The 25,258-nt window shown below is 51.6% G+C and overlaps 1 protein-coding gene across 1 annotated transcript in view; it reads left to right on the plus strand.

Annotated features, from left to right (window-relative positions):
* The window catches only part of LOC140425201 (dynein axonemal heavy chain 11-like), a 755,586-nt gene that overhangs the window by 282,883 nt on the left and 447,445 nt on the right, over positions 1-25,258 (plus strand). The window contains 2 exon segments of the mRNA XM_072509215.1: positions 19,877-20,008; positions 22,540-22,700. Of these exon segments, the coding sequence (XP_072365316.1) occupies positions 19,877-20,008; positions 22,540-22,700 (293 nt within the window).

Below are 25,258 nucleotides of genomic sequence, written 5' to 3' on the forward strand. Positions count from 1 at the left end.
CTTTATTTTACAGAGAGGATTGTTTTATCCTTCATTTGACTAACTATGTACATTTTGCTGCCCTCCGGATCGGTCTATGATATTCCCCCCCTCCTCCTCTCATTGGTTTCAGCACCCTTCCTCTTTTCTTGTGGTTTCCCCATTTTTCTCCCCCGGGTTGCGCAGTCCTTTGGTTCTGCATCTTTTTGTTTCCCCTGGCTTACTCTTCGTTGCTGGCCTCGAACAGGTTTTGGAACAGGCCGGCGAACTGCCCCCCAGTATCCAGGAAGCCTTCCTCTGACCCTCGGATGGCGTACTTAATCTTCTCCAGGTGGAGAAATTCCGAGAGGTCAGCGAGCCAGTCTGCAGCTTTGGGTGGTGCTGCTGATTGCCAGCCAAGGATTCTCCGGCGTGCGATTCGGGAAGTGAAAGCAAGGGCGTTGGCCCCCTTCCCCATGTGTAGCTCTGGCTGCTCCGATACCCCGAAGATTACTACTATTGGGCATGGCTTCACCCTCACCCCCACAACCTTGGACATTGCTTCGGAGAACGCTGTCCAGGACCCAGCAAGCTTGGGGAAAGCCCAAAACATGTGGGTGTGGTTGGCCGGGCCCCTCTGGCAACGTTCACATTTGTCCTCCATCTCCGGGAAGAACCTGCTCATTCGGGTTCTGGTTAGGTGCGCTCTGTGCACCACTTTGAGCTGCATTAGGCTTAGCATTGCGCAGGAGGAGGTGGAGCTCACCCTGCTCCGTGCTTCACTCCAGAGTCCCCATCCTACCTCTGTCCCCAGTTTATCCTCCCATTTTTGCCTGGTCCCGTCCAGTGGTGTTCGGGCTCTGTCCAGTAGCTGTCTGTATATTTTCCCACATAGGCACAAGCAGCGAGAGGGGGGGGCTATCAGGTCCTCTAGTAGTGTGCTTTCTGGGGTCCCGGGGTACCCTACTGTCTCTTTGCGGAGGAAGTGCTTTATTTGGAGGTGTCTCAATTCCTGTCCTCTTGCTAGTTTCCATTTCCTCGTCAGTTCGTCCAGTGTCGCCAGTCTGCACCCTACGTAGAAGTCCCGACCATCAGTGTGCCCCCTTCCCGCCTCCATTTTTTGAAGGTGGTATCTATCATGGCTGGGGGAATCTGTGATTGCCGCAGATGGGGGCCATAAGGGACATTTTGGTTATCCCGAAGTGCTGTCTCAACTGGGTCCACGTTCTCAGCGTGGCCGCTACCACTGGGCTTGTTGTGTATCTTGTTGAGGGGAATGGGAGTGCTGCTGTGGCCAGGGCCCAGAGGGTTGTTCCTTTACAGGATGCCTCCTCCATTTGCACCCAATCTGTCTTGGGCTCTTGTACTCATCTCCTCACTTTTTCTGCCGTTGCTGACTTTCCCTCTTTGCAGTGTCGGTTTGGGAATTCTCGGGTCCTTGCCCCCCCCCCCCACACAAACACCATGATTAGCCTGTCTGTGTTTTGGAAAAAGGCCTTGAGGATGAAGATCGGGATGCATCTAAACAGGAAGAGGAACCTTGGCAGTACGTTCATTTTGATCGTCTGCACTCTTCCCGCCAGGGAGAGTGTGAGTGAGCCCCACCTTTGAAGGTCTTTTCTAACTTCCTCCACCAGGCTGGTCAGGTTCCACTTGTGGATCTGTGTCCAGTCTCTGGCTATTTGGATCCCCAGGTAACAGAACCTGTTATGGGCCGTTTTGAACGGGAGCCCCTTCAGCTCTGTCCCTCCCCCTTTTGGGTTCACTGGGAATGTCTCGCTTTTGTTAAGTTTGTAGCCCGAGAAGGTTCCAAACTCTTTCAGCATTTGCAGTATTGCCTTCAGTCCCTCCTGTGGCTTCGAGACATAGAGGAGCAGGTCATCTGCATAGAGTGAGACTCTGTGCTCTCTGTCTCCTCTCCGGATTCCCTTCCAGCTTTGTGCGTCCCGTAAGGCTATCGCCAGGGGTTTGATCGCTAGCGCGAACAAGAGTGGGGACAGGGGCAGCCCTGTCTTGTTCCTCGCTGTAGCTGGAAGTATTCAGAGCTGGTGATGTTAGTTCGGACACTCACTTTGGGAGCGTTGTACAGGAGCCTCACCCAGGCGGTGAATCCCGCTCCTAGCCCAAACCGTTCCAGTACCTCGAGGAGGTAGCTCCATTCGACTCTGTCAAAGGCCTTTTCTGCGTCCAGGAAGACGATCACCTCTGGTGTTCTCTCCCCGGGGCGGGGGGCATTATCACATTCAGCAGCCGCCTCATGTTCGCTGTGAGTTGCCTACCTTGACTAAGCCCGTTTGGTACTCTGCGCCTGATGCTCAATCAAATACTCTCGAGACAAGGTGAGTCATAACTAATAGGCTTTAATCTGCCAGAACTCTTCCCCAGCAGTTTCGATACAGAAAGTGAAGGCTGCTGGGATGGCATTGGTTCTTAGCTCCGCCCTGAGAGGCGGAGTATATGTACATCAGCCAATGGTAGACTTCTGAGTCTAACCAATGGTCATCCACCTCTCAGGTACCGCAATACCTGGTAATACCACATTCACCCCCTGTTAAAAAAGAGCCCGGCGGGGTGATGGCCAGCGTTAATAGTTGCCTTTCGCATGGTATGACCAGGAATGGAGGTACTGTGATGTCGAGGGTAATAACAAAGTGTTCATGGTGCAGCAATCAGTTGATCGGGTGGCCTGGTCGTCCTTCTGGAGCGTCTGGGCTTTGGCAGTGATTCTGATAGGGGTCCCGGCGGTTGCGACTCCGGGATGGTGATGTCGTCCTCCCAGGCAGCTTCGACACCCCTAGGCGGCGTTTTTGAGCCGAAAAGTGGACAGGGGGGGAAGGCGCCTGTAGGGGGTGTCGGTGTGTGTTCGGCCTAGGCAGGGGCGGCGGGAGTACTGACCCTCTAGTTAGGTGCTGCGGGGAGGGTGGGGGTGGGGGCAATGCTGCGGGTGCGCGTGGGGCTCCGGCGGGCGCCAGGTCCCGAAGGGAGACCGTGTCTTGGCTGCCGTCAGGGAACGCTACGTAGGCGTACTGGGTGTTGGCGTGCAGCAGGTGGACCCTCTCGACCAACGGGTCCGACTTGTGCGCCCTCACATGTTTCCGAAGCAGGATGGGTCCGATTGTCACCAGCCAAGTTGGGAGCGAGGTCCAGGAGGAGGACTTTCTGGGGAAAACAAGGAGACGTTCGTGAGGTGTCTGGTTCGTGGTTATACAGAGCAGTGACCGGATGGAGTGGAGGGCCACCGGGAGGACTTCCTGTCTGCGGGAGACTGGGAGATTCCTGGATCGTAGGGCCAGCAGGATGGTCTTCCAGACCGTTCCATTCTCCCTCTCTACCTGCCCGTTACCCCGGGGGTTGTAACTTGTCGTCCTGCTCGAGGCGATGCCCTTGCTAAGCAGGAATTGACGCAGTTCGTCACTCATAAAGGAGGACCCCCTATCATTGTGAATGTATGCGGGGAAACCGAACAGTGTAAAGATACCCTGGAGGGCCTTGATGACGGTGGTTGTGGTCATGTCTGGGCAGGGGATGGCGAAAGGGAACCGGGAGTACTCGTCAATCATGTTAAGGAAGTACGTGTTGCAGTCAGTGGAGGGAAGGGGGCCTTTGAAATCCATGCTGAGGCATTCAAAGGGACGGGGAGCCTTTATCAGGTGCGTCCTCTCTGGCCGGTAGAAGTGCGGCTTGCACTCCGCTCAGATTTGGCAGTCCCTGGTGACCGTCCTGACCTCCTCGATGGAGTAGGGCAGGTTGCGGGTCTTGATAAAATCAAAGAAAAGAGTGACCCCCGGGTGGCAGAGGTCCTCGTGGAGGGATCGGAGGCAGTCCACTTGTGCGGTGGCACAAGTGCCGCGGGACAGGACATCAGGAGGCTCGCTCAGCTTCCCTGGGCGGTACAAGTTCTTGTAATTGAAGGTGGAGAGTTCGATCCTCCACCGCAAGATCTTGTCGTTCTTAATCTTGCCCCGCTGCACATTATCGGACATGAAGGCAACCGGCCGTTGGTCCGTGAGGAGAGTGAATCTCCTGCCGGCCAGGTAATGCCTCCAGTGTTGCACAGCTTCTACTATGGCCTGGGCCTCCTTTTCGACCGAGGAGTGGCGAATCCCGGAAGCATGGAGAGTACGGGAGAAGAAAGCCACAGGCCTGCCTGCTTGGTTGACGGTGGCCACCAGAGCTACGTCGGACTCATCGCTCTTGACCTGGAAGGGGAGGGACTCGTCGATGGCGCGCATCGTGGCTTTTGCAATGTCTGCTTTGATGCGGCTGTAGGCCTGGTGGGTCTCCGTCGACAGGGGGAAGGTTGTGGACTGGATCAGGGGTTGGGTTTGTCTGCGTAATTGGGAACCCACTGTGCATAAATAGCTGAAGAACCCGAGGCAGCGCTTTAGGGCCTTGGGGCAGTGAGGGAGGGGGAACTCCATGAGGGGGCGCATGTGCTCAGGGTCGGGGCCTAGGACTCCACTTCGCACTACGTAGCCTAGAATGGCTAGAAGGTCGGTGCTAAAGACGCATTTATCCTTATTGTATGTCAGATTAAGGATTTTCGTGGTCTGGAGAAATTTGGGGAGGTTGGTGTTGTGGTCCTGCTGGTCATGGCCGCAGATGGTGACGTTATCCAGATACGGGAACGTTGCGCGTAAGCCGAACCGGTCAACCATTCGGTCCATCTCTCGTTGGAAGACCGAGATCCCGTTCGTGACACCGAAGGGAACCCTTAAAAAGTGATAGAGCCGCCCGTCTGCTTCGAAGGCAGTGTACTGGCGGTCACCATTACGGAGGGTAGCTGGTGGTAGGCAGCCTTGAGAGCCACCGTGGAGAAAACCTTGTATTGTGCGATCCTGTTCACCAGGTCGGCTATACGGGGGAGAGGGTACGCATCCAGCTGCGTAAACCTGTTGATGGTCTGGCTGTAGTCAATGACCATCCTATGTTTCTCCCCGGTTTTTACCACCACTACTTGAGCTCTCCAGGGACTGTTGCTCGCTTCAATGACCCCTTCCCTCAGCAGCCTCTGGACCTCTGACCTGATAAAGGTCCAGTCCTGGGCACTGTACCGTCTGCTCCTGGTGGCAACGGGTTTGCAATCCGGGGTGAGGTTCGCAAACCGGGAAGGCGGGTCGACCTTGAGGGTCGCGAGACAGTAGACAGTAAGGGGGGGTATAGGGCCGCCGAATTTAAAAGTCAGGCTTTGCAGATGGCACTGGAAATCCAGCCCAAAGAGGATGGCTGGCAGAGGTGCGGCAGGACGTACAGGCGGAAATTGTGGAATTCCCTGCCTTGGACAGTGAGATTCGCAAGGCAGAACCCCTTTATCTCCACCGCGTGTGACCCGGAGGCCAGGGAGATCCTTTGATTTACGGGATGGGTGACAAGAGAACAGCGCCTTACCGTGTCAGGGTGAACAAAGCTTTCCGTGCTCCCAGAGTCGATCAGGCACAATGTCTCGTTGATGGAGATCGTTGTTGTAGCTTTCGCCAGCGTCCGGGGCCGACTCTGGTCCAGAGTCATCGAGGGCAGCTGCAGTAATGGAGAGTTCTGGTCGGGCAGCATTTAGTCGGCTGAGCTGGGGGCCTGGGGCCCCATCCAAGATGGCGTCACCCATGGGTCGCACATGGTGTCCGGGGATGAAGAAGATGGCGGCGGCAAGGGACAAAATGGCGGCGCTCACCCATCCAGCGTGGTGTCCAGGGGGCAAAATGGCTACGCACGTGGGTCGCACGTGGCCTTAGGATAGGGGGGGGTGGCGATGAGTGCTGGGCGGTCGGGGCCTGAAAGGGGGGTTGCCGATAGTCGCTGGAGACCGGGGCCACGGCGCGGGCCTGGCAGACCACCACCTCTTGGCCCTTCTTGCCGCACCCTTTGCAGGTGGCGGTGTGGGACGGGCAGCGCGGGCGGGGATGATTCGCCAGCCCGCAGAAGAAACAGCAGTGTCCAGCGGCGTTGGCGGGCCGTCTCGCCGCAAAGGCTTGCGAGGTCAGGGGAAAGGTCTGAGGGGCTGCCGCTACGGGGTGCCACGCAGCCCAGGGGGCCGCCGCGCGATCGGGAGCAAAGGACAGAGCGTTTTTATATGCAACGTCCATGGACCCCGCCAGGGCCCGTGCCTCTGCAAGTCCCAGAGTGTCCATTTCTAGGAGCCTTCGGCGGATATCGGGGGAGGTCATACCTGCCACGAAAGCACACTGATCAAAAGCTCCGTGTGCTCGTTCCCCAAAACTGGCGGGCAGCCACAGTTTCGGCCCAGCACCAGCAGCGCCCGGTAGAAGTCTTCCAACGTTTCCTCGGGGCTTTGCCTCCTAGTCGTCAGCAGGTGACGAGCGTAGGCTTGGTTCACAGGGCGGATGTAATGTCCTTCTAGCAGCTCGATCGCGGCAGCATAATTCGCCGCCTCCTCGATAAGAGGGTAGATCTCAGGTCTGACCCGTGAGCGTAAGAGATGCATCTTTTGTCCTTCCGTGGGGGTGTCGGCGGCCGTGTCGAGGTAGCCCTTAAAGCACGCCAGCCAATGTTTGAAAATAGCAGCAGAGTTGTCCGCGTAGGGGCTGAGCTGAAGGCACTCCGGTTTGATACGGAGATCCATCCTTTCAACTGAAGTTGTAGCAGATTAAATTGATGCGCAATCAATTACTCTCGAGACAAGGTGAGTCATAACTAATAGGCTTTAATCTGCTAGAACTCTTCCCAAGCAGCTTCGATACAGAAAGTGAAGGCTACTGGGACCGCATTGGTTCTTATACTCCGCCTCTCAGGGTGGAGCTATGTACATCAGCCAATGGTAGACTCCTGGGTCTAACCAATCGTCATCCACCTCTCGGGTACCGCAATACCTGGTATTACCACAGCGTCCACCTCTGCTATGCAGCCCTCCAGCCTTTTGGCCAGGACCTTTGCGAGTATTTTCGCATCCACATTCAGCAGTGAAATGGGTCTGTATGAACCACAGTCCATCAGGTCTTTATATTTTTTGGGTATCAGTGAAATTGTGGACTGCGCTAGCGTTGGGAGCAGGGTGCCCCCGCCAGTGAGTCCGCAAACATGTCCCTTAGGTGTGGGGCCAAGACTGGTGGAAATATTTTGTAGAAGTCCGCCGGGAACCCATCGGGTCCCGGTGCCTTCCCCGGCTGCATGGAGCTGATGCTCTCCATGATTTCTCCCAGGTTAATTGGTGCTTCCAGATCCCCCCCATCTGTCTTCCCCCACCACTGGTAGTTCCAGTCTGCCTAGGAACTGTTTCATTCCCGCACCCCCATCAGGGGGCTCGGAGGTGTACAGTCTCCTGTAGAAGGTCTTGAATGCCCGATTGACCTCCTTAACCTGCGCTATTTCCCTCGTGGCTGCCTGCTTTCTCAGCTGCTGAGCCAATAGGTCGCCAGCCTTGTCTCCGTGTTGGTAGAAGGTCCCCCGTGTCTGGCGGAGTTGGTACACAGCTTTCCTAGTGGACAGCAGGTAAAGTCCATTTGCAGCTTTTTCCTCTCTGCCAGCAGCTCTACGGTTGGGGCCTCGGAGTACTTTCTATCGACTTCCAGAATGGAGGCCACCAGTTGTTGCCTGGCCACCCTCTCTTCCCTAGCTCTACTTGCCTTGTCGGCTATGATCCCTCCTCTGATCACGGCCTTCAGTGCCTCCCAAAACGGGAAGGGTGAGACCTCCCCATTTTGGTTGTTACTAACGTAATCGCCTATGGCCTGTGATATTTTTTGGCACAAAGCCTCGTCGGCCAAGAGGTCCGTGTCCAGCCTCCATGTGGGGCGCTGGGCCCAGCATGTCTCCAACATCACATCCATATAGCGTGGAGCGTGGTTGGAGATAACGAACGAGAACTCCTTTTCACCCGAGTGCAGGAACCTCCTTGGGCTCACCGCCCCCATCTGTTCCATGAAGGCCCCTTGCTCCCTAGCCATGCCAGACGTTCTCCCCGTTCTGGGGTTTGATCAGTCGGCCAGTGGGTCCTGTACACAGTTGAAGTCGCCCCCCATGATCAGTCGGTGTGTGTCAAGGTCGGGGATTTCTGCCATGGTCTTCTTCATGAATTCTGAGTCATCCCAGTTGGGAGCATACACATTTACCAGTACGACAGGTGCCCCTTCCAGGACACCGCTGACCATGACGTACCTTCCCCCTGGGTCCGTGATTGTCTTGGTTCCCGTAAACCTCGTCCTTTTGCTGATTAATGTTGCTACCCCCTAGCCCTCGTCCCGTAGCATGAGTGGTTCGTCTCCCACCCAGCCCTTCCTTACCAGCAGTCGGTCCTTCTCCCTCAGGTGCGTCTCTTGTCGGTAGATTATGTCTGCTTCTAGGCTTCTGAGGTGGGCGAAGACTCTGGATCTTTTCACTAGTCCGTTGAGCCCCCTTACATTCCAGGTAACAATCCTGGTGGGGGTGGTTTCTGACCCCCCGATCCTGTGGGATCACCCATACTTACCTGGTGGACGCGCCCCTGCTCTCCGGGGGTTTCCCTTTGCTAGGGGGCCGTCCAAAATGACCAGGGTCACCGCTCTCACCATGGGGTCGGGCCCCAGCGCTCAGGGGTTTCCCTTTGCCCAGGGGGCACCCAATGTGGCCACCAGCTGTAAGTACGCCACACGGGTGCGCTCCGGGTTCTCCCTCCGCCCTGATGCCCTCTCGACTGGCTGTTTGCGGCGCCCGCTTGGTTCCTCGCCCTGCTCCATGCCCGCCGAAACCAATCTCTGTACTGCTTCACTATCTCACCCTTCTCTTTGCTTCTCTTTTTTGTCCTGCGTTCTCCCTCAGACTTCTCCCCCCCCCCCCCCCCCGTCCCTTTGTTCCCCCGCCCTGCGTTCTTCCCCCCCCCCCCCCGAGCCCCTGTCCCTTTGTCCCCCCCCTGCGTTCTCCCCCCCCCCCCTCCCTCTTCTGCCCCACTCTCCAATCCTTGCGCCAGGCACTCCCCCTCCCCTGACAGGGGCGCCGCGGCACTCCTCCTTTCCTGCCTTCGCGTTCTGGCCCTCCTCGCTAGTACGGTGGCCCTCCTCCCTGTATTCGCCCAGTCCTGGCCCTGTTTAACCTTCCTCCCACTGGCCCTTGTCTTGCCCTCCTGTTTGCTTCCCTCACCTTCCCTCGCTCCACCCCCCCCCCATTGCATTGAGAGAGGAGACAAGCTCTGAGACCAGACAGCACAGTCTCGCGCAAGGCATAACACATGTGCACAGTTCATGAGTTCATTGTCCCCTTTGTTCTGGTTTTCCCTTCCTTTTCCGCTCCCATGTCTTTCATTGTGGTTGGGTGGGCTCCTCCCCCAGCTTGTTCGCTCTAATGAACTCAGCAGCCGCCGCTATGGTGTTAAAATACAGCTCTTTCCCAATCTTACCCAGAGTTTGGCCGGGAATAACATCCCAAATTTTACCTTGCTTTTGTGCAGTGCTGATTTCACCTTGTTGAATTCAGCCCTTTTTTTGGCCAGGTCCGCCCCAATGTCCTGATACACCCTTACGGTCTTCCCTTCCCACGTGCTCTGTTTTGTTTGCCGGGCCCACTTTAGGATTCTTTCCCGGTCTTGGAACTGGTGCAGCTTCGCAATAATTGCTCTGGGGTGGAGCCCGGCTTTGGGCTTGGGTCGGAGCGACCTGTGCTCCCTGTCTATTTCCGGTGGGTTTGGGAATACCTCTGTAGCACCATCGATCACACACGAGGCGAGACGTAGAGAACTTCAATCGAGGCTTTATTGAGCAGACTTGTTCCCCAGCAGCTCAGTCACAGAATGCAGCTGCGGGGATTAAACCGGTTTCTTATACCCCACCTATCTGGGTGGAGCCCAGTAGGCGGCAGATCCAGTCGGGACCTAGCATCTGTCCTCCAATAGCTCCTCGGCATTCATGGTGTACCGTATTACCCCTAATACATACCACCACATTCTCCCCTTGTTAAAAAAGAACCCGGCGGGGTGGTGGGTGGTATGGTGGTAGGGGTTTACAGGGTCGGTGCCTTAACCATTGAACTATATACAATCATGCCGCTTTTACTGGGCCACTGAATTATTCACATTTTACCCAATTAGCAGCGTTAACTATTTACAACAATGCCGCTTTACTGGGCCACTGAATTATATACATCTTAAGTCAATTTGATGAGTCGAAATGGTGCCCTGGTCGCCCTCTCCGATCGTCTCAGCCCGGCTGGTGGTGGTGGGGGTGGTGCTGGCTCGGGTCCGGTCGACTCTGGGAGCATCACGCTGTCCCTCTCTGTTTCCTTACTCCTGGGCGGGCCTGGGAGGAGAACCGATCCCCCCGGGAAGGGGGTGGCTGTGGGGTGCACCAGCGGGAGTGAGGGGGTGGTGATTGGTGTTGGGGGGGTGTGGGGAGCTCCGGCGGGCGCCAGGACCCGCAGAGAGACCGTGTCCTGTCGGCCGTCTGGGAACGCCAAGTAGGCGTACTGCGGGTTGGCGTGGAGTAGATGTACCTTCTCCACCAGTGGGTCTGATTTGTGCGCCCGCACATGTTTCCGGAGCAGAATGGGTCCCGGGGCTGCCAGCCAGGTCGGAAGTGACGTTCCAGAAGCGGACTTCCTAGGGAAGACAAGGAGGCGCTCGTGAGGCGTTTGGTTCGTGGTGGTGCACAGCAGGGACCGGATAGAATGAAGGGCATCCGGGAGGACTTCCTGCCAGCAGGAAGTTGGGAGACTCCTAGACCGTAGGGCCAGTAGGACGGTCTTCCAGACTGTTCCGTTCTCCCTCTCCATCTGCCCATTCCCCCGGGGGTTGTAGCTGGTCGTCCTGCTCGAGGCTATGCCCTTGCTGAGCAGGAATTGACGCAGCTCGTCACTCATGAAAGAGGACCCCCTATCGCTATGGATGTAGGCGGGGAAACCGAACAGGGTAAAGATGGTGCAGAGGGCTTTAATGACCGTGGCCGCGGTCATGTCGGGGCAGGGAATGGCGAAGGGGAAACGGGAGTATTCGTCAACAACGTTAAGAAAGTACGTGTTGCGATCGGTGGAGGGCAGGGGGCCTTTGAAATCCAGACTGAGGCGTTCAAAGGGACGGGAATGCCTGTATCAGGTGTGCTCTATCTGGCCTGAAAAAATGCGGTTTGCATTCTGCGCAGATTTGGCAGTTCCTGATGACTGTTCGGACCTCCTCGACGGAGTACGGGAGGTTGCGGGCCTTTATAAAGTGGTAGAAGCAAGTGACCCCCGGGTGGCAGAGGTCCTCGTGGAGGGCTTGGAGGCGGTCCACTTGTGCGTTGGCACATGTGCCGCGAGATAGGGCATCGGACGGCTCGTTCAGCTTTCCGGGACGGTACAAGATCTCATAGTTGTAGGTGGAGAGTTCGATCCTCCACCATAGGATCTTGTCGTTCTTTATCTTGCCCCGCTGTGCATTATCGAACATGAAGGCTACCGACCGTTGGTCAGTGAGGAGAGTGAATCTCCGACCGATCAGGTAATGCCTCCAATGTCGTACAGTTTCCACTATGGCTTGGGCCTCCTTTTCTACTGAGGAGTGGCGAATTTCTGAAGCGTGGAGGGTCCGGGAGAAAAAGGCCACGGGTCTGCCCGCTTGGTTGAGAGTGGCCGCCAGAGCTACGTCGGATGCGTCGCTCTCGACTTGGAAGGGGAGGGACTCGTCGATGGCGTGCATCGTGGCCTTTGCGATATCCGCTTTGATGCGGCTGAAGGCCTGACGGGCCTCTGTTGACAGGGGAAAAGTAGTGGACTGGATTAGTAGGTGGGCCTTGTCTGCGTACTGGGGGACCCACTGGGCGTAATAAGAAAAGAAGCCCAGGCAGCGTTTCAGGGCTTTGGCACAGTGGGGAAGAGGGAACTCCATGAGGGGGCGCATGCGTTCAGGGTCGGGGCCTATCACTCCATTACGCACTACGTAGCCCAAGATAGCTAGACGGTCGATGCTAAACACGCATTTTTCCTCGTTGTAGGTGAGGTTGAGGGCGTTAGCGGTCTGGAGGAATTTGCGGAGGTTGGCGTTGTGGTCCTGCTGGTCGTGGCCGCAGACGGTGACGTTGTCGAGGTACGGGAACGTGGCCCGTAAACCGTGCTGGTCAACCATTCGGTCCATCTCCCGTTGGAAGACCGAGACTCCGTTCGTGACGCCGAATGGAACCCTTAAGAAGTGGTATAGCCACCCGTCTGCTTCGAAGGCATCCCTCTTTCTGTTAGGATTCTATTCCAATGTTCCAGTTCTTCTGTCTACATTGCATCTGTTCTGATGAGGCCACCTTTTGGGGTGGGGGGGGGGGCGTCCACGCCAGCCAGCGGAGCGCCAACCACTCAATCGCGGGCCTAGCCCCTCAAGGTGAGGGCTTGGCCCCTAAAGGTGCGGAGACTTGGGCGGCCCGACGCCGGAGTGGTTCCCGCCACCCCATCACGCCGGGACCCCCTGCCCCGCCGGGTAGGGGAGAATCCCACCCCCTATCACTGACCTTCATTCTATTTCATACCTTCCTTTCCCCCATAGGTTTCCCTGCTTCTGTATTTGCTTATAAATCTGTTTCAACTCTAACTTTTGCCAGTACAATGGCAGCACGGAGTTTGCACATTCTCCCCATGTCTGCCCCCCCCCCCCAAAAAAAAAGATGTGCAGGGTAGGTGGGCTGGCCATGCTAAATTGCCCTTTAATTGGGAAAAAAAACAAATTGGATACTTCAAATCCAAAAAGCTTTTGCCGGTTTTGATGAAAAATCCATGAGCTGAAATGTTGGGCTGGATTTTACTCTTCCCCACACAGGTTTGGAAACAGGGCTTTAAAATCTCCACCGCATGGTGTCAGGCAAGGTGGTGGACCTCCTTTGCTCCTTGGGCCTTTGGTTCATCCCCCCCATCCCATTTAACCCTCCCACTAGCCTCTTCAAATTAGCCCCAACCACACTCTTCCACCTTGCTGAGACCCCGACCCCGAATTGATTGGGCTTCTTTTTTTTAAACAAATTTAGAGTATCCAATTATTTATTTTTTTCCAATTAAGGGGCAATTTAGCATGGCCAATCCACCTAACCTGCACATCTTTGGGTTGTGGGGGTGAAACCCACGCAGATACGGGGAGAATGTGCAAACCCCACATGGACAGTGACCCAGGGCCGGGATCCGAACCCGGGTCCTCAGCGCCGCAGTCCCAGTGTTAACCACTGCACCACTGTGCTGCCCTTTGCTTGGGTTTCTTAATGTGGTCAGGCTGCCTGTAGTCCCAGCAGTGGCCACTAATTTTGACTGATGCTGCTAGGTATACAGACGGCACTTCCTTCCGAGTTCGGGGTGGAAGTCTCCCTTCAAAGCAATTAATGCTGCTGCCGGCATTACATTTCTGCTGGGCTGCCATCCTGATCGTGGGAAGGGGAGGGGGTAGGAAGCATTGCACTCAAAAAATTAAGCTTTCTTTCTCTGTAGATGCTCCCAGACCTTCTAAATATTGCCAGTATTTGCTGTTGATGTCTGTATTTGCAACCTGAACACATCTGCTACAATGTGAGGAACAATTGGAATATCTTGGGCGGGATTCTCCCGCAGTCGGCAGGGTGGGCCGTACCGGCGCCAAAGAGTGGCGTGAACCACTCCGGCGTCGGGCCGCCTGGAATGTGCGGAATCCTCCACACTTCTGGGGGCTAGGCCGGTGCTGTAGTGGTTGGCTCCGCGCCAACTGGCGCCGAAGGGCTTCCGCCGCCAGGCGCGAGTTGGTGCATGCGCAGGAGCGCCAGCATGTTCTGCCGCATGCGCAGAACCGCTGGCGTGATCCCTGCGCTTGTGCAGGGGGTTTCCTCTCCGTGCCGGCCATGATGGAGCCTGACAGAGGAAATCGTGGAGGGAAAGAGTGCGCCCACGGCACAGATCGGCCGGGCCCCGATCGCGGGTCAGGCCACCGTGGCCCCCTGGGCCGGATCCCCCGCACCCCCCTGAGGACTGTGCAAGCCGCTCTCAAAGCCAGGTCCCGCGGTATGGACCTTGTCTAATCCACGCCGGCGGGACTGGCCGAAAACGGGCGGCCGCTCGGCCCATCGGGGCCTGGAGAATCGCTGGGGAGGCCACTGCCAACGGCCCGCCGACCGGAGCGGCGAGGGCCTCACCCCCGCCCAAAAACGCGATTCTCCGACGCGGGGGGGGGGGGGGGGGGGGGCCGGAGAATCACGCCCCTTGTTTATCTTGAGACCCATTTCTACTTCTGTCTTCTAGTTCTATGTATTTTAGTTGAAAAATATTCCACTAACATTGAAATTCTACATTTCTTTTAGGCTCTTGTTTCTCTCCGTAACCATTCTTGTTTGTGCTATGGGACAGATTTTCCTATTATTGTACTAGGCATAAAGAATCATCGGGACACAGAGCAAAACAAGACTGGGAAGATAATGCCCATAGCAGGTTTTCCATCCATTTGAACTAATTGGCTCAAAAATCAGCAGTCTTTATCTCTGCCCAGTTTTTCTCTGCAGGTGCCCAGGCGACACTACACTCTAAAGCGCAGTAATTGAAACAATTTGTGTTCAGCAGGATCATTTTCGCAACTCCAGAAGCATCTACCCTCTTTAGTCTTCACAATTAATGTTTCAATGTACTCCGTAAAGAGACAAAAGACTACCAGTAGAATTTGAGGAAAATGTAATATTTCAGAGACAAGTTCGGCAATAGTTAAATTAATTGAGTTGACACATCTTCATTCGGATACCTTAATGAGAAATTATGAAAAGCTTCATTGATTGTGAAGCTGTCAAGTTATATAAGTTACGTTTCTCAGAGATAATTTATGTGAGCTTTATAATTTTCTTTGAAAAAGCTTTTAAATAAAATGTTGCGCATCCTCGATCTAATTCTGTCTTTGTCCTTGTAGAGATTTTGCACTTTTCAGAGTGGATATAAGCTGTCAAAAGAAGTAACGAGTTTGGTGATAGTCTACAGGAACATCATATTCGCTTCTTAACTACATTCAGACTTCCAAAAGATGTCAAAATTACATGCTAATTTGCTGAATGTGCTATTCTTTTGGAATACTAAATGAAACAGACAATGTGCTTGAACTCCCAGTTGACTGAGTTTCCAGTCATTTGACAGTCTCACTGCTAAATAATTGTTCAGTATGTAAACTTCACTCTTGAAATCCATGCTCTAAAGTCAAACATATTCTCACTTTATCAGTTCCATTACCTCTTGTAAATATCTGTAACAACAAAGTATACTCAGATGTTTTGGTTATCTTTGTTACCTGCAGAAATTGTAATATACATTGTATCATAACTAAAGAGTTTTCATTTATATAGTACATTTTGCAATCTCCTAAATCAATTTATAGGCACTCAAGACCCTTTGAAGTGTAGTTGCTGTTATAACATAAAGAAATGTGTACAAAAATATTGTTTTCAAAACTTTAATAAAAGTAATTTGCACAGTAAAACAGTAAGCAGGGTGACTTGCAATAATTACAAAGTGTAATTAGAAATTGTCTTATGCTTTCTCTGGGGCTTTTTAATAAGGTGATTAACTCCACTGTTGTTCCAGTGTAAGGATCAAAAAAGTGTTGATTTTGGTTGGTAATATATCAGGTCCCATTTGCAAATTAATGAGATAGCACATGATTAGAAAACATTTAGATGCGGGAGAAATACACCTGAAAATGCCTGTTTGTGTGGTGTGGTGTAAAGATTAGGGTGGCACGGTAGCACAGTGGTTAGCACTGTTGTATCACAGTACCAGGGACAGGGGTTCAATTCTCGGCTTGAGTCACTGTCTGTGCAGAGTCATAGTATCTCTATAGTGCGGAAGGAGGCCATTCGGCCATCAGGTCTACATCAACCCCTTTGAACGACCACACTACCGAGGCCTAATCTCCTGCCCTATTGGATTGGATTTGTTTATTGTCACGTGTACCGAGGTACAGTGAAAAGTATTTTTCTGCGAGCAGCTCAACAGATCATTAAATACATGGGAAAAAAAGAAAATACATAATAGGGCTACACAACATCTACAATGTAACTACATAAGCACTAGCATCGGATGAAGTATACAGGGTGGAGTGTTAATGAGGTCAGTCCATAAGAGGGGTCATTTAGGAGTCTGGTGACAGTGGGGAAGAAGCTGTTTTTGAGTCTGTTCGTGCGGGTTCTCAGACTTCTGTATCTCCTGCCCAATGGAAGAAGTTGGAAGAGTGAGTAAGCCGGGTGGGAGGGATTTTTGATTATGCTGCCCGCTTTCCCCAGGCAGCGGGAGGTGTAGATGGAGTCAATGGATGGGAGGCAGGTTTGTGTGATGGACAGGGCGGTGTTCACGACGCTCTGAAGTTTCTTGCGGTCCTGGGCCGAGCAGTTGCCATAGCAGGCTGTGATGCAGCCAGATAGGATGCTTTCTATGGTGCATCTGTAAAAGTTGGTAAGGGTTAAGGTGGACATGCCAAATTTCCTTAGTTTCCTGAGGAAGTATAGACGCTGTTGTGCTTTCTTGGTGGTAGCGTCGACATGGGTGGACCAGGACAGATGTTTGGAGATGTGCACCCCTAGGAATTTGAACCATCTCCACCTCGGCCCCGTTGATGCTGACAGGGGTGTGTACAGTACTTTGCTTCCTGAAGTCAATGACCAGCTCTTTAGTTTTGCTGGCATTGAGGGAGAGATTGTTGTCGCTACACCACTCCACTAGGTTCTCTATCTCCTGCCTGTATTCCTACAGTCCTACCCTAAGGGGCAATTTTGCATAGCTAATTCACCTAAGTTGCATGTCTTTGGACTGTGGGAGGAAACTGGAGCGCCCGGAGGAAACCAAATATTAAATTGCATGGTTTCCTATTCCTATATTATAGGAAAGCCCATCGGCGGGATTCTCCGTTTCTGAGACTAAGTGTTGACACCAATGCAGAATTTGTGGATCTTCAAGACCGCAAAACTGGTGTCACACGTGGACTGATTCCGCTACTGTTAAGGGGCTAGCACCGGCGCCACATGGAATACAATCGATTTCAATGAAAATCGGTGCCGTATTCGCAGACATGGGGAGAACGTGCAAAATCAACACAGTCACCCGGGGTTGGAATTGAACCCGGGTTTCTGGCGCTGTGAGGCAGTAGTGCTACCCATTGTGCCACCGTATGGAATCTGCAAGTTCTCCCCATGTCTGCGTGGGTTTCCCGGGTCCGGGTGCTCCGATTTCCTCCCACAAGTCCTGAAAGATGTGCTTGTTATGTGAATTGGACATTCTGAATTCTCCCTCAGTGTACCCGATTTACGCTGGAGTGTGGCGACTAGAGGATTTTCACAGTAACTTCATTGCAGTGTTGATGTAAGCCTAGTTGTGACACTAATAAAGATTATTATTATTAAAATACTGCAAGGAAGCATTTCCTAGTTATATCACAAATCAAAATGCATAATATGCATTATTAGGATCTGGATGCAGGTTCTTGACAGTATGGTGCAACTGGTGAGCTTACAAATTTGACTTTAGAGCTACAAGTACCTCCATCTTCAATCCAGTGAGTTTCATATTCTCAGTTATAGTGGTTGGATTATTTTTATGTAGTAGTTATAATGACCTGAAAGCCACTGAGCTGAGGAATCTGTTACTGCCCACCGGTACCAACTGGTAATGTGGGAATAAATGCAAACCCATTTTGTTTCTGCATGACTTAGAAATGAACCCTTTAACATGGTATCACCGTTTCCCTAAGGTTTCTGTTGATCACGTGTAAGAGAACCCTTGTGGAAATTCCAGATAAGTCTTTTCCGCTGGAGAAATGTTCAGGCATGACTGGCGGGATTCTCCGTTCGCCGATGCCGATATCGCAAAACGCAATTGGGCAGAGAATAGGTTCCGACACCGACATCGCGGTGGGCGCCGATTTGACACCACATCACGATTCTCAGTCATCTCGACAGCGGCGTCAATGCGTACCAGAACGCACGTACAGTGGACACCATTTGCATATCATTAGCGGGCCTGACCCGGTATTCTCCGGGGCCTCTGCAATGCTCTGCCTTCGATGGCCCGAGTTCCCAACGGCGGCGTTCACTTGTGTTTTTAGGAATCGTGAAACCGGCGTGGTAGCGGCTGAGGTAGAGAGAGGGGGTACCGAAAGTATCCAACATCACCATAGTTTGCTGACAGTTGTGCCGCTGGCCGGGGGGGCTTCTGCCAGGGCCAGGGTGAGTAGCCAGAAGGTGGGCTGTGGAGTCGGGGTGGACAGGCACGGAACGGCATTGCCGCAGCCAGCGAGGCGGCCATGCAGCTGCACATACGGCTGACTGCCCATTGTGAACTTGGGGCCATGGGTGGTATAGGTCTGTCCCGTTCCTCCCCCCGCCCCCCTGGGTGCCCTCTGGCCCCAGCTGACCTATCAGCTGTATGGGCGCACTCTTGCACAACCAGTGCCATCATATTGGCTGGGATGAGTGTGTGTAGGGATTATAATGTGTATATGCGGCTGCAGCTTGTCAGCCTCCCGAGTGTCATATCAGACCTGGCGAATCCGGCACCGATTTTCATTGAAATCGATTGTATTCCATGTGGCGCGGTGCTAGCCCCTTAATAGTAGCGGAATCAGTCCAGGCGTGACACCAGTTTTGCGGAATTGAACGTCCACAAATTCTGCCTTGGCATTAACACTTAGTCTCAGGAACGGAGAATCCCGCCGATGGGCTTTCCTATAATATAGGAGTAGGAAACCATGCAATGTAATATTTGCAATCATTGGTATGTAAGATGCCTGATAAGAATTTCTCTGGAACCTCTTCAGATGTCCTACCATATTGAATATATGCAGAAATGCTGGAGAACCATGGCTTACACAATTGCTCTACATTTCCACCAAAGTTACAGTGGGAGATTGAAAAAATCCTTGTGGTAATTCTGCAGAAGCAAACCATGTGTACTTTATTTTTATTGGTGTACAGAAGATGCTGGTCATTTGACAAATGAAGCATGTTCAACAAGTAGGACTTCTTTCATATTGAATTCCATCAATGTCAGTTATTCAGTCGACCTTTGGAGCCTTAAAGAATTCTTCCAAAAACGGGGGTTGACTGATATGCCGAGCATGAAAATGAACTGTCATTGGCATCTAACACAAAGATTGAGCATGTCTTCAACTTCCGCACATCTTTGCAACATAGTCCATACTGCATGCTTGATCCCTTGCATCCAGTACCGTGAGGTAAAACATCCACTTGTTGGGTGAAAAATTGCGGCTGACTACTGTAGAGAAAAGGATTAATGCGAATAATAACTACTGAGCATGTGCATAAGGAGTCACAGTGATGTCACTCACTGAGAGAAGATGCCTGAGATGCATCTTAGAGAGTAGTTCCAGTTATGTCTTGGTCTTATTTAACCTTTATAAATAGTATGTAAGTAAATGTATTTTCAACAAAAAGACCATTACCTCTAACAAGATCTAGAGTAAGAAGCTAGCGAATTCTGAGGTTAAACCACGATAACAACTACTATACCACGTCATGTGAAAAACAGCATCAACTTATATGCAATACACTGAATTTTGGGACTGGGAAAATGGGGTCATCTTATGTGCCAGGTTGATTTATATGCCGTAATTAATGGTATTCTGGTGAAGTCAGATATGATGAATTCCGTGTAGAAACAGTGGAAGCGCAACATCAAGCTATTCTGCTCTAATGCTGCATGTACCATGTTACATAAAATAAGGGAACATTTATTCGAGAAATTTTCATTTTAAAAAATCATCTGTAAAATGGGCACGGCAGCTATCCAATTTCCAGCCCTTTATTTTAAATTTAACATTAAAGCTAACAATTTTGGAATAAAAATTGCCAGACAACAATCATGCCAGGAATGGAGATGTCATTTGTCAAACTATCTGAAATCTAGCCACAAAATGAAGTTAAGTATTGTAAACTTTCTTTGTGTTCCACCCTATCAATTAGTCTGAAAATTCTGTTTATTTTGTACTTGTTTTCCATGCATTGAGTTCCTGTGACTAAAATGAGTATTTATTTTTAATTTACAGGTGGTGCAGTTGAATGCTCTGATCAACATGTTGCTGGGTGAGCTGACATCAGGTGACAGGCAGAAGATTATGACTATATGCACTATAGATGTCCATGCTCGGGATGTTGTTGCAAAGCTCATTGTTCAAAAGGCATGTTAGAAACTTTATTTTTATTTTTTGTGAGGAGGTTACTTTCCTCTCATGCTCCTTTTCTTCTTGTAACCTTTGTGTTGTTCATGCATTTTTTACTAAAATATAAAACACTGCCTTTAATTAGGACATTATTGCTTGGATTTCCGTGGAGCTCTGGCGACTCTGCGGACCTTCCAAAATGGTGTGCAGAACTCCGATTCAGATGTTCCATCCCAATTTCTGATCGATCTGGTTTTTGCCACTAGAGGAAAAGGGGCAAGGGCATCTCACATGACGAGGAAACTAAACTCAGCTGTGCCATTTAAACTCTATGCTGAGTTCCAACAAACCCCATTTTCGCATTAGCAGGATCGTTAACCCATAGTGTGGCAGTTATGAAATTTTAGAGTAGAAGTAAATGATCTTGAAAAGCAGAGAGGGACTGCAGAACTGTCAAGTTGTAAAGTTATTTAAATCCCCAACACTAAGAAAAAAAAACATGCCTCTTGTCAGTGAGAGGTAAAATAAAATGGCCTGGTAGTTACAATATTGTTTGTTGACATTGCCCGAAGGATTATCATTCTGTCAATATTAATACTTGGCTGATTTCCATAACTTACAATTCTCCCAACGATGGAGGGGGGTTATAGATTTACAGTTTAACAGCTCAGGGGTTATTAAAGGATTAGCTTTCTTTTGAGTACAAGCCTGTTTTATAAGGGATTAAGTACTTGATGGGATTTAAAAGGTTTGAATGGGCTTTCGTAAATGTCATTTTCAATACAGTGAAGTCTGTATTAAATGTTTAGGACTTGTTTTATTTCATCCCATCATGGGTCTGGTGAATGCTGCTGAATTGACTTGGAGGGTGGAATGGAAAAGGGTGATGGGTGGGTTGGCATGATTGACCATGAGTTGGAATTAAGTTGGCACTGGGGTTATTGAGACCATGGCTATGTGTGGAAAGCACTCGTTTGCATGGACGGTGGGGTGGGCCATTGAGGATGAAGGGGTGCAAGGAGTTAGCATGGAAATAGATGAGGGGAAGAGGGTTAGAGGGCCAAAAATATATGCAGACAACTGGGATAAAACCGCAGAGAACTACTGCAGGCCTTTTAAACAGCCGACTCATCATTTGGCAACACTTGAGCTACCTTCGACCTGAGTCTGGAGTGGCGGCCTTGACTGCATCCTGCACCTGCCATTTTGGAAGAAATGTTCTACCACACTTGATAAAAAGAAATGTATTCTAATTTCACTCCCGCCTTGAATGCTCTGAATCTAATTTTTAGTCGATGCCTCCTAATCCTAGACTCCCCAACCAGCAGAAATAGTTTATCCAATCTACCCTGTCTGTTCCCCTTAATACCTCGAAAGATTTTATTAAATCACCCCTTAACCTTGTAAATTCCAGGAAATGCAACTTTAGTTTATTTAATTTCTTCTCATAGCTTGGCCTTAGGTTATCATTCCAGTAAATCTGCATTGCACTTTCTCCAAGACCAATGCATTCTTCCTAAGGTGTAATGTTCAAAATTGTTTGCAGTGCTCCACTTGTGGTCCAACTCAGGGTTTTTATGCATGACTGAAGCATAACCCTTATATTCCAGCCCTCTGAATAGAAAGGCCAAAATTCCATTTGCCATTTGGATTATTTTCTATACCCGTTTATGATAATTTATTTCACCATTTTGAAAATACCCTGTTCTATCCCCAGTAAAGAGTGCAAGCTGAGGCATTGAATTTTTTCAATGCTGAGTTTGATCAATTTTTGATAGCCGAGGGAACATAGAACATACAGTGCAGAAGGAGGCCATTCGGCCCATCGAGTCTGCACCGACCCACTTAAGCACTCGCTTCCACCCTATCCCCGTTACCCAATAACCCCTCCTAACCTTTTTTTTTAACTAAGGGCATTTTATCATGGCCAATCCACCTAACCTGCACGTCTTTGGACTGTGGGAGGAACCCGGAGCACCCGGAGGAAACCCACGCAGACACTGGGAGAACGTGCAGACTCCACACAAACAGTGACCCAGTGAAGAATCGAACCTGGGACCCTGGCGCTGTGAAGCCACAGTGCCATCCACTTGTGCTACCGTGCTGCCCATAAACTCGGGGGTTATGGGGACAGACAGGAAGGTGGAGTTGAAACCACAAACCAGATCAGACATGATCTTGTCACATGACAGAGATCGAATGGCCACCTGCTCCTAAGTTCTATGTTCCAATGACTTCACATTTGCTTTCGTTGAAATCCATTTGCCATATTTTGCCAATTCGCATAATATTAATATTTCTTTCTAATTTAATATTTTCCATTTAAACTCTAAGAATGCTGATTATCTTTTTGTTGCCAGCAATTTTGGATACGTGGCTTCCTATTCCATCATCTTAGTCATTAACGAATAGTTGAGACTCCACCACAGATTCAAACTAGTCACATTTTGCCTATTAATGTATCTGGCAATTATCCCTTCTCTCTTGTTACTTCCATTCAGCCAATTTCCTCATCAGATGAACATAAATATATTTGCCTTTTCTCTCAGGTTTTGAACGGCCAAGCCTTTGCTTGGTTGTCTCAATTGCGCCATCGTTGGGACAATCACCAGAGTCACTGCTTTGTCAACATATGTGATGCTCAGTTTCAGTACTCTTATGAATATTTGGGCAACACTCCACGACTGGTGATCACTCCTCTGACCGACAGGTAAATACTACTAACTCACTTTAAACTCAAAACTTCAATCTTAGTTTAACAAATTTTTCGGATAGCAGGTGCTGCCCTCTGGCCATCCAAAAAGTTAGCGTGAACATATCCCCGCCGATTCCGATTGTCCCGCAGCCAATTTACGTTCCAATTAGTGTTGATTGGCTGCAGGCGGTACTTTTGCCTTAAAGAGGAATTAAAAATTTCCAATTCACTTAACAAGCACATTGTGGTAAACCACTGTGTTCCTATATTAAGGGTTGTACGGTAGAACCTGCACTACAGGTTCACCTGGGCCCCTGCATGCTAGCTCCGCCCAGGAGCTGGGTTATAAAGCTGCGTGGCCTTCAGCTCGCAGCCATTTCGTCAGCTGCTGTAGGAGGCCACACTTCAGATACTAATAAAGCCTCAGTTTGAATTCAACTTCGTCTCCAGTCAAACTGATTGTGCCTCACACATCTTTCGGGATTTGTGGAAGGAAACCAGAGCACCTGGAGGAAACCCAGGCAGACACAGGGAGAATGCATTTTATTCTTCTCATTAAATGAGTGTCCTCTGATTCATGATCCTTTGCGAAGGAAAATGGTTTATCTCTATCTGTCTAGATTTCTCATGGTTCTAAATATCTTCTGTGGTAGTACCAGGTATTGTGGTACCTAAGAGGCTGATGACCATTGGTTAGACCCAGGAGTCTACCATTGGCTGTTGTTACATAGCTTCGCCCTGACAGGTGGGGTATAAGAAACGGCGCCATCCCAGCAGCCTTCACTTTCTGTACCGAAGCTGCTGGGGAACAAGTTGTAGTAGATTAAAGCTTTCAGTTATGAAATGACTTCGTCTTGAGTGTAATTGATCGCGCATCAATTTAATCTACTAGACTTAAGCTGGAAGGATGGATCTCCGAATCAAACCGGAGTGCATTCAACTCAGCCCCCACGCAGAGAATTCGGCTGCAATATTTAAACACTGGCTGGCGTGCTTTAAAGGCTACCTCGAGACGGGCGGAGGCATCCCCTCAGAAGGACAGAAAATGCATCTCCTGCGCTCAAGGGTCAGCCCTGGGATCTACCCCCTTATCGAGGAGGGGAGAACTATGATGCCGCGATCAAACTGCTAGAAGGACATTATATCCGCCCTGTAAATCAGGTCTACGCAGGTCACCTGCTTGCAACTAGACGGCAACGCCCCGGGGAATTGTTGGAAGACTTCTACCGGGCGCTACTGGTGCTGGGCCGAAACTGTGGCTGCCCGCAAGTTTCGGGGAGCGAGCACACGGAACTTTTAATCAGGGCTGCTTTCGTAGCAGGTATGAGCTCCTCAGATATCCGCCGAAGACTACTAGAAAGGGACACCTGGGACTTAGAGAGGCACGGGCCCTGGCAGGGTCCATGGACGTTGCCTACAAAAACGCGCAGTCCTATGCGCCCGACCTCGGGCCCTGGGCCATGTGGCACCACGCAGCGGCAGCCCCACAGACCTTCCCCCTGACCCCGCAAACCTGCGCTGCGAGACGTCCCGCTAACGCCGCTGGGCCCCGCTGGTTCTTCTGCGAGCAAGCGAATCATCCCCGCCCGCGCTGCCCGGCCCGCACCGCCGCCTGCAAAGGGTGCGGCAAGAAGGGCCACTTTGTGGGGGTCTGCCAGGCCCGCGCCGTGGCCGCGGTCTCCAGCGACCCCGGACTGCCGCGGCAACCCCCCATTCAGGCCCCGACCGGCCAGCGCTCACTGCCACCCCCCTATCCTAGGGCCTCGTGCGACCCACGGGCACGGCCATCTTGCCCCCCCGGACACCACCCTGGACGGGTGGGCGCCGCCATTTTGTCCATCATCGCCGCCATTGTGTTCATCCACGGACACCATGTGCGACCCATGGGTGACGCCATCTTGGATGGGGCCCCAGGCCCCCAGCACGGCCGTCTACATGCTGCCCGATCAGAACGCGCCACTGCTTCATCTGGCCTCAGTGACACTGGACCAAAGTCGACCCCGGACACTCGCAACAGCTACAACGATGGTCTTCATCAACGGCCACGAGACGTCTTGCCTGATTGACTCTGGGAGTACGGAGAGCTTTGTTCACCCTGACACGGTAAGGCGTTGTTCACTTGTAACCCACCCTGTAAATCAAAGGATCTCCCGGCCTCCGGGTCACACTCTGTGGAGACAACGGAGTTCTGCCGAGCGACCCTCACTGTCCAAGGCAGGAAATTTGACAATTTCTGCCTGTATGTCCTGCCGCACATCTGCGCAGCTACCCTCCTGGGGCTGGACTTCCAATGCCATTTGCAAAGCCTGACCTTTACATTTGGCGGCCCTATACCTCCCCTTACTGTCTGCGGCCTCGCGACCCTTAAGGTCGACCTGCCTTCCCTGTTTGCGAGCCTCACCCCGGATTGCAAACCCGTCGCCACCAGGAGCAGGCGGTACAGTGCCCAGGACCGGACCTTCATCAGGTCAGAGGTCCAAAGGCTGCTGGGGGAAGGGGTCATCGAAGCAAGCAACAGTCCCTGGAGAGCTCAAGTAGTGGTGGTAAAGACCGGGGAGAAGCATAGGATGGTC

This window comes from Scyliorhinus torazame, chromosome 6 (genome assembly GCF_047496885.1).
Source record: "Scyliorhinus torazame isolate Kashiwa2021f chromosome 6, sScyTor2.1, whole genome shotgun sequence".
NCBI classification, from domain to species: domain Eukaryota; kingdom Metazoa; phylum Chordata; class Chondrichthyes; order Carcharhiniformes; family Scyliorhinidae; genus Scyliorhinus; species Scyliorhinus torazame.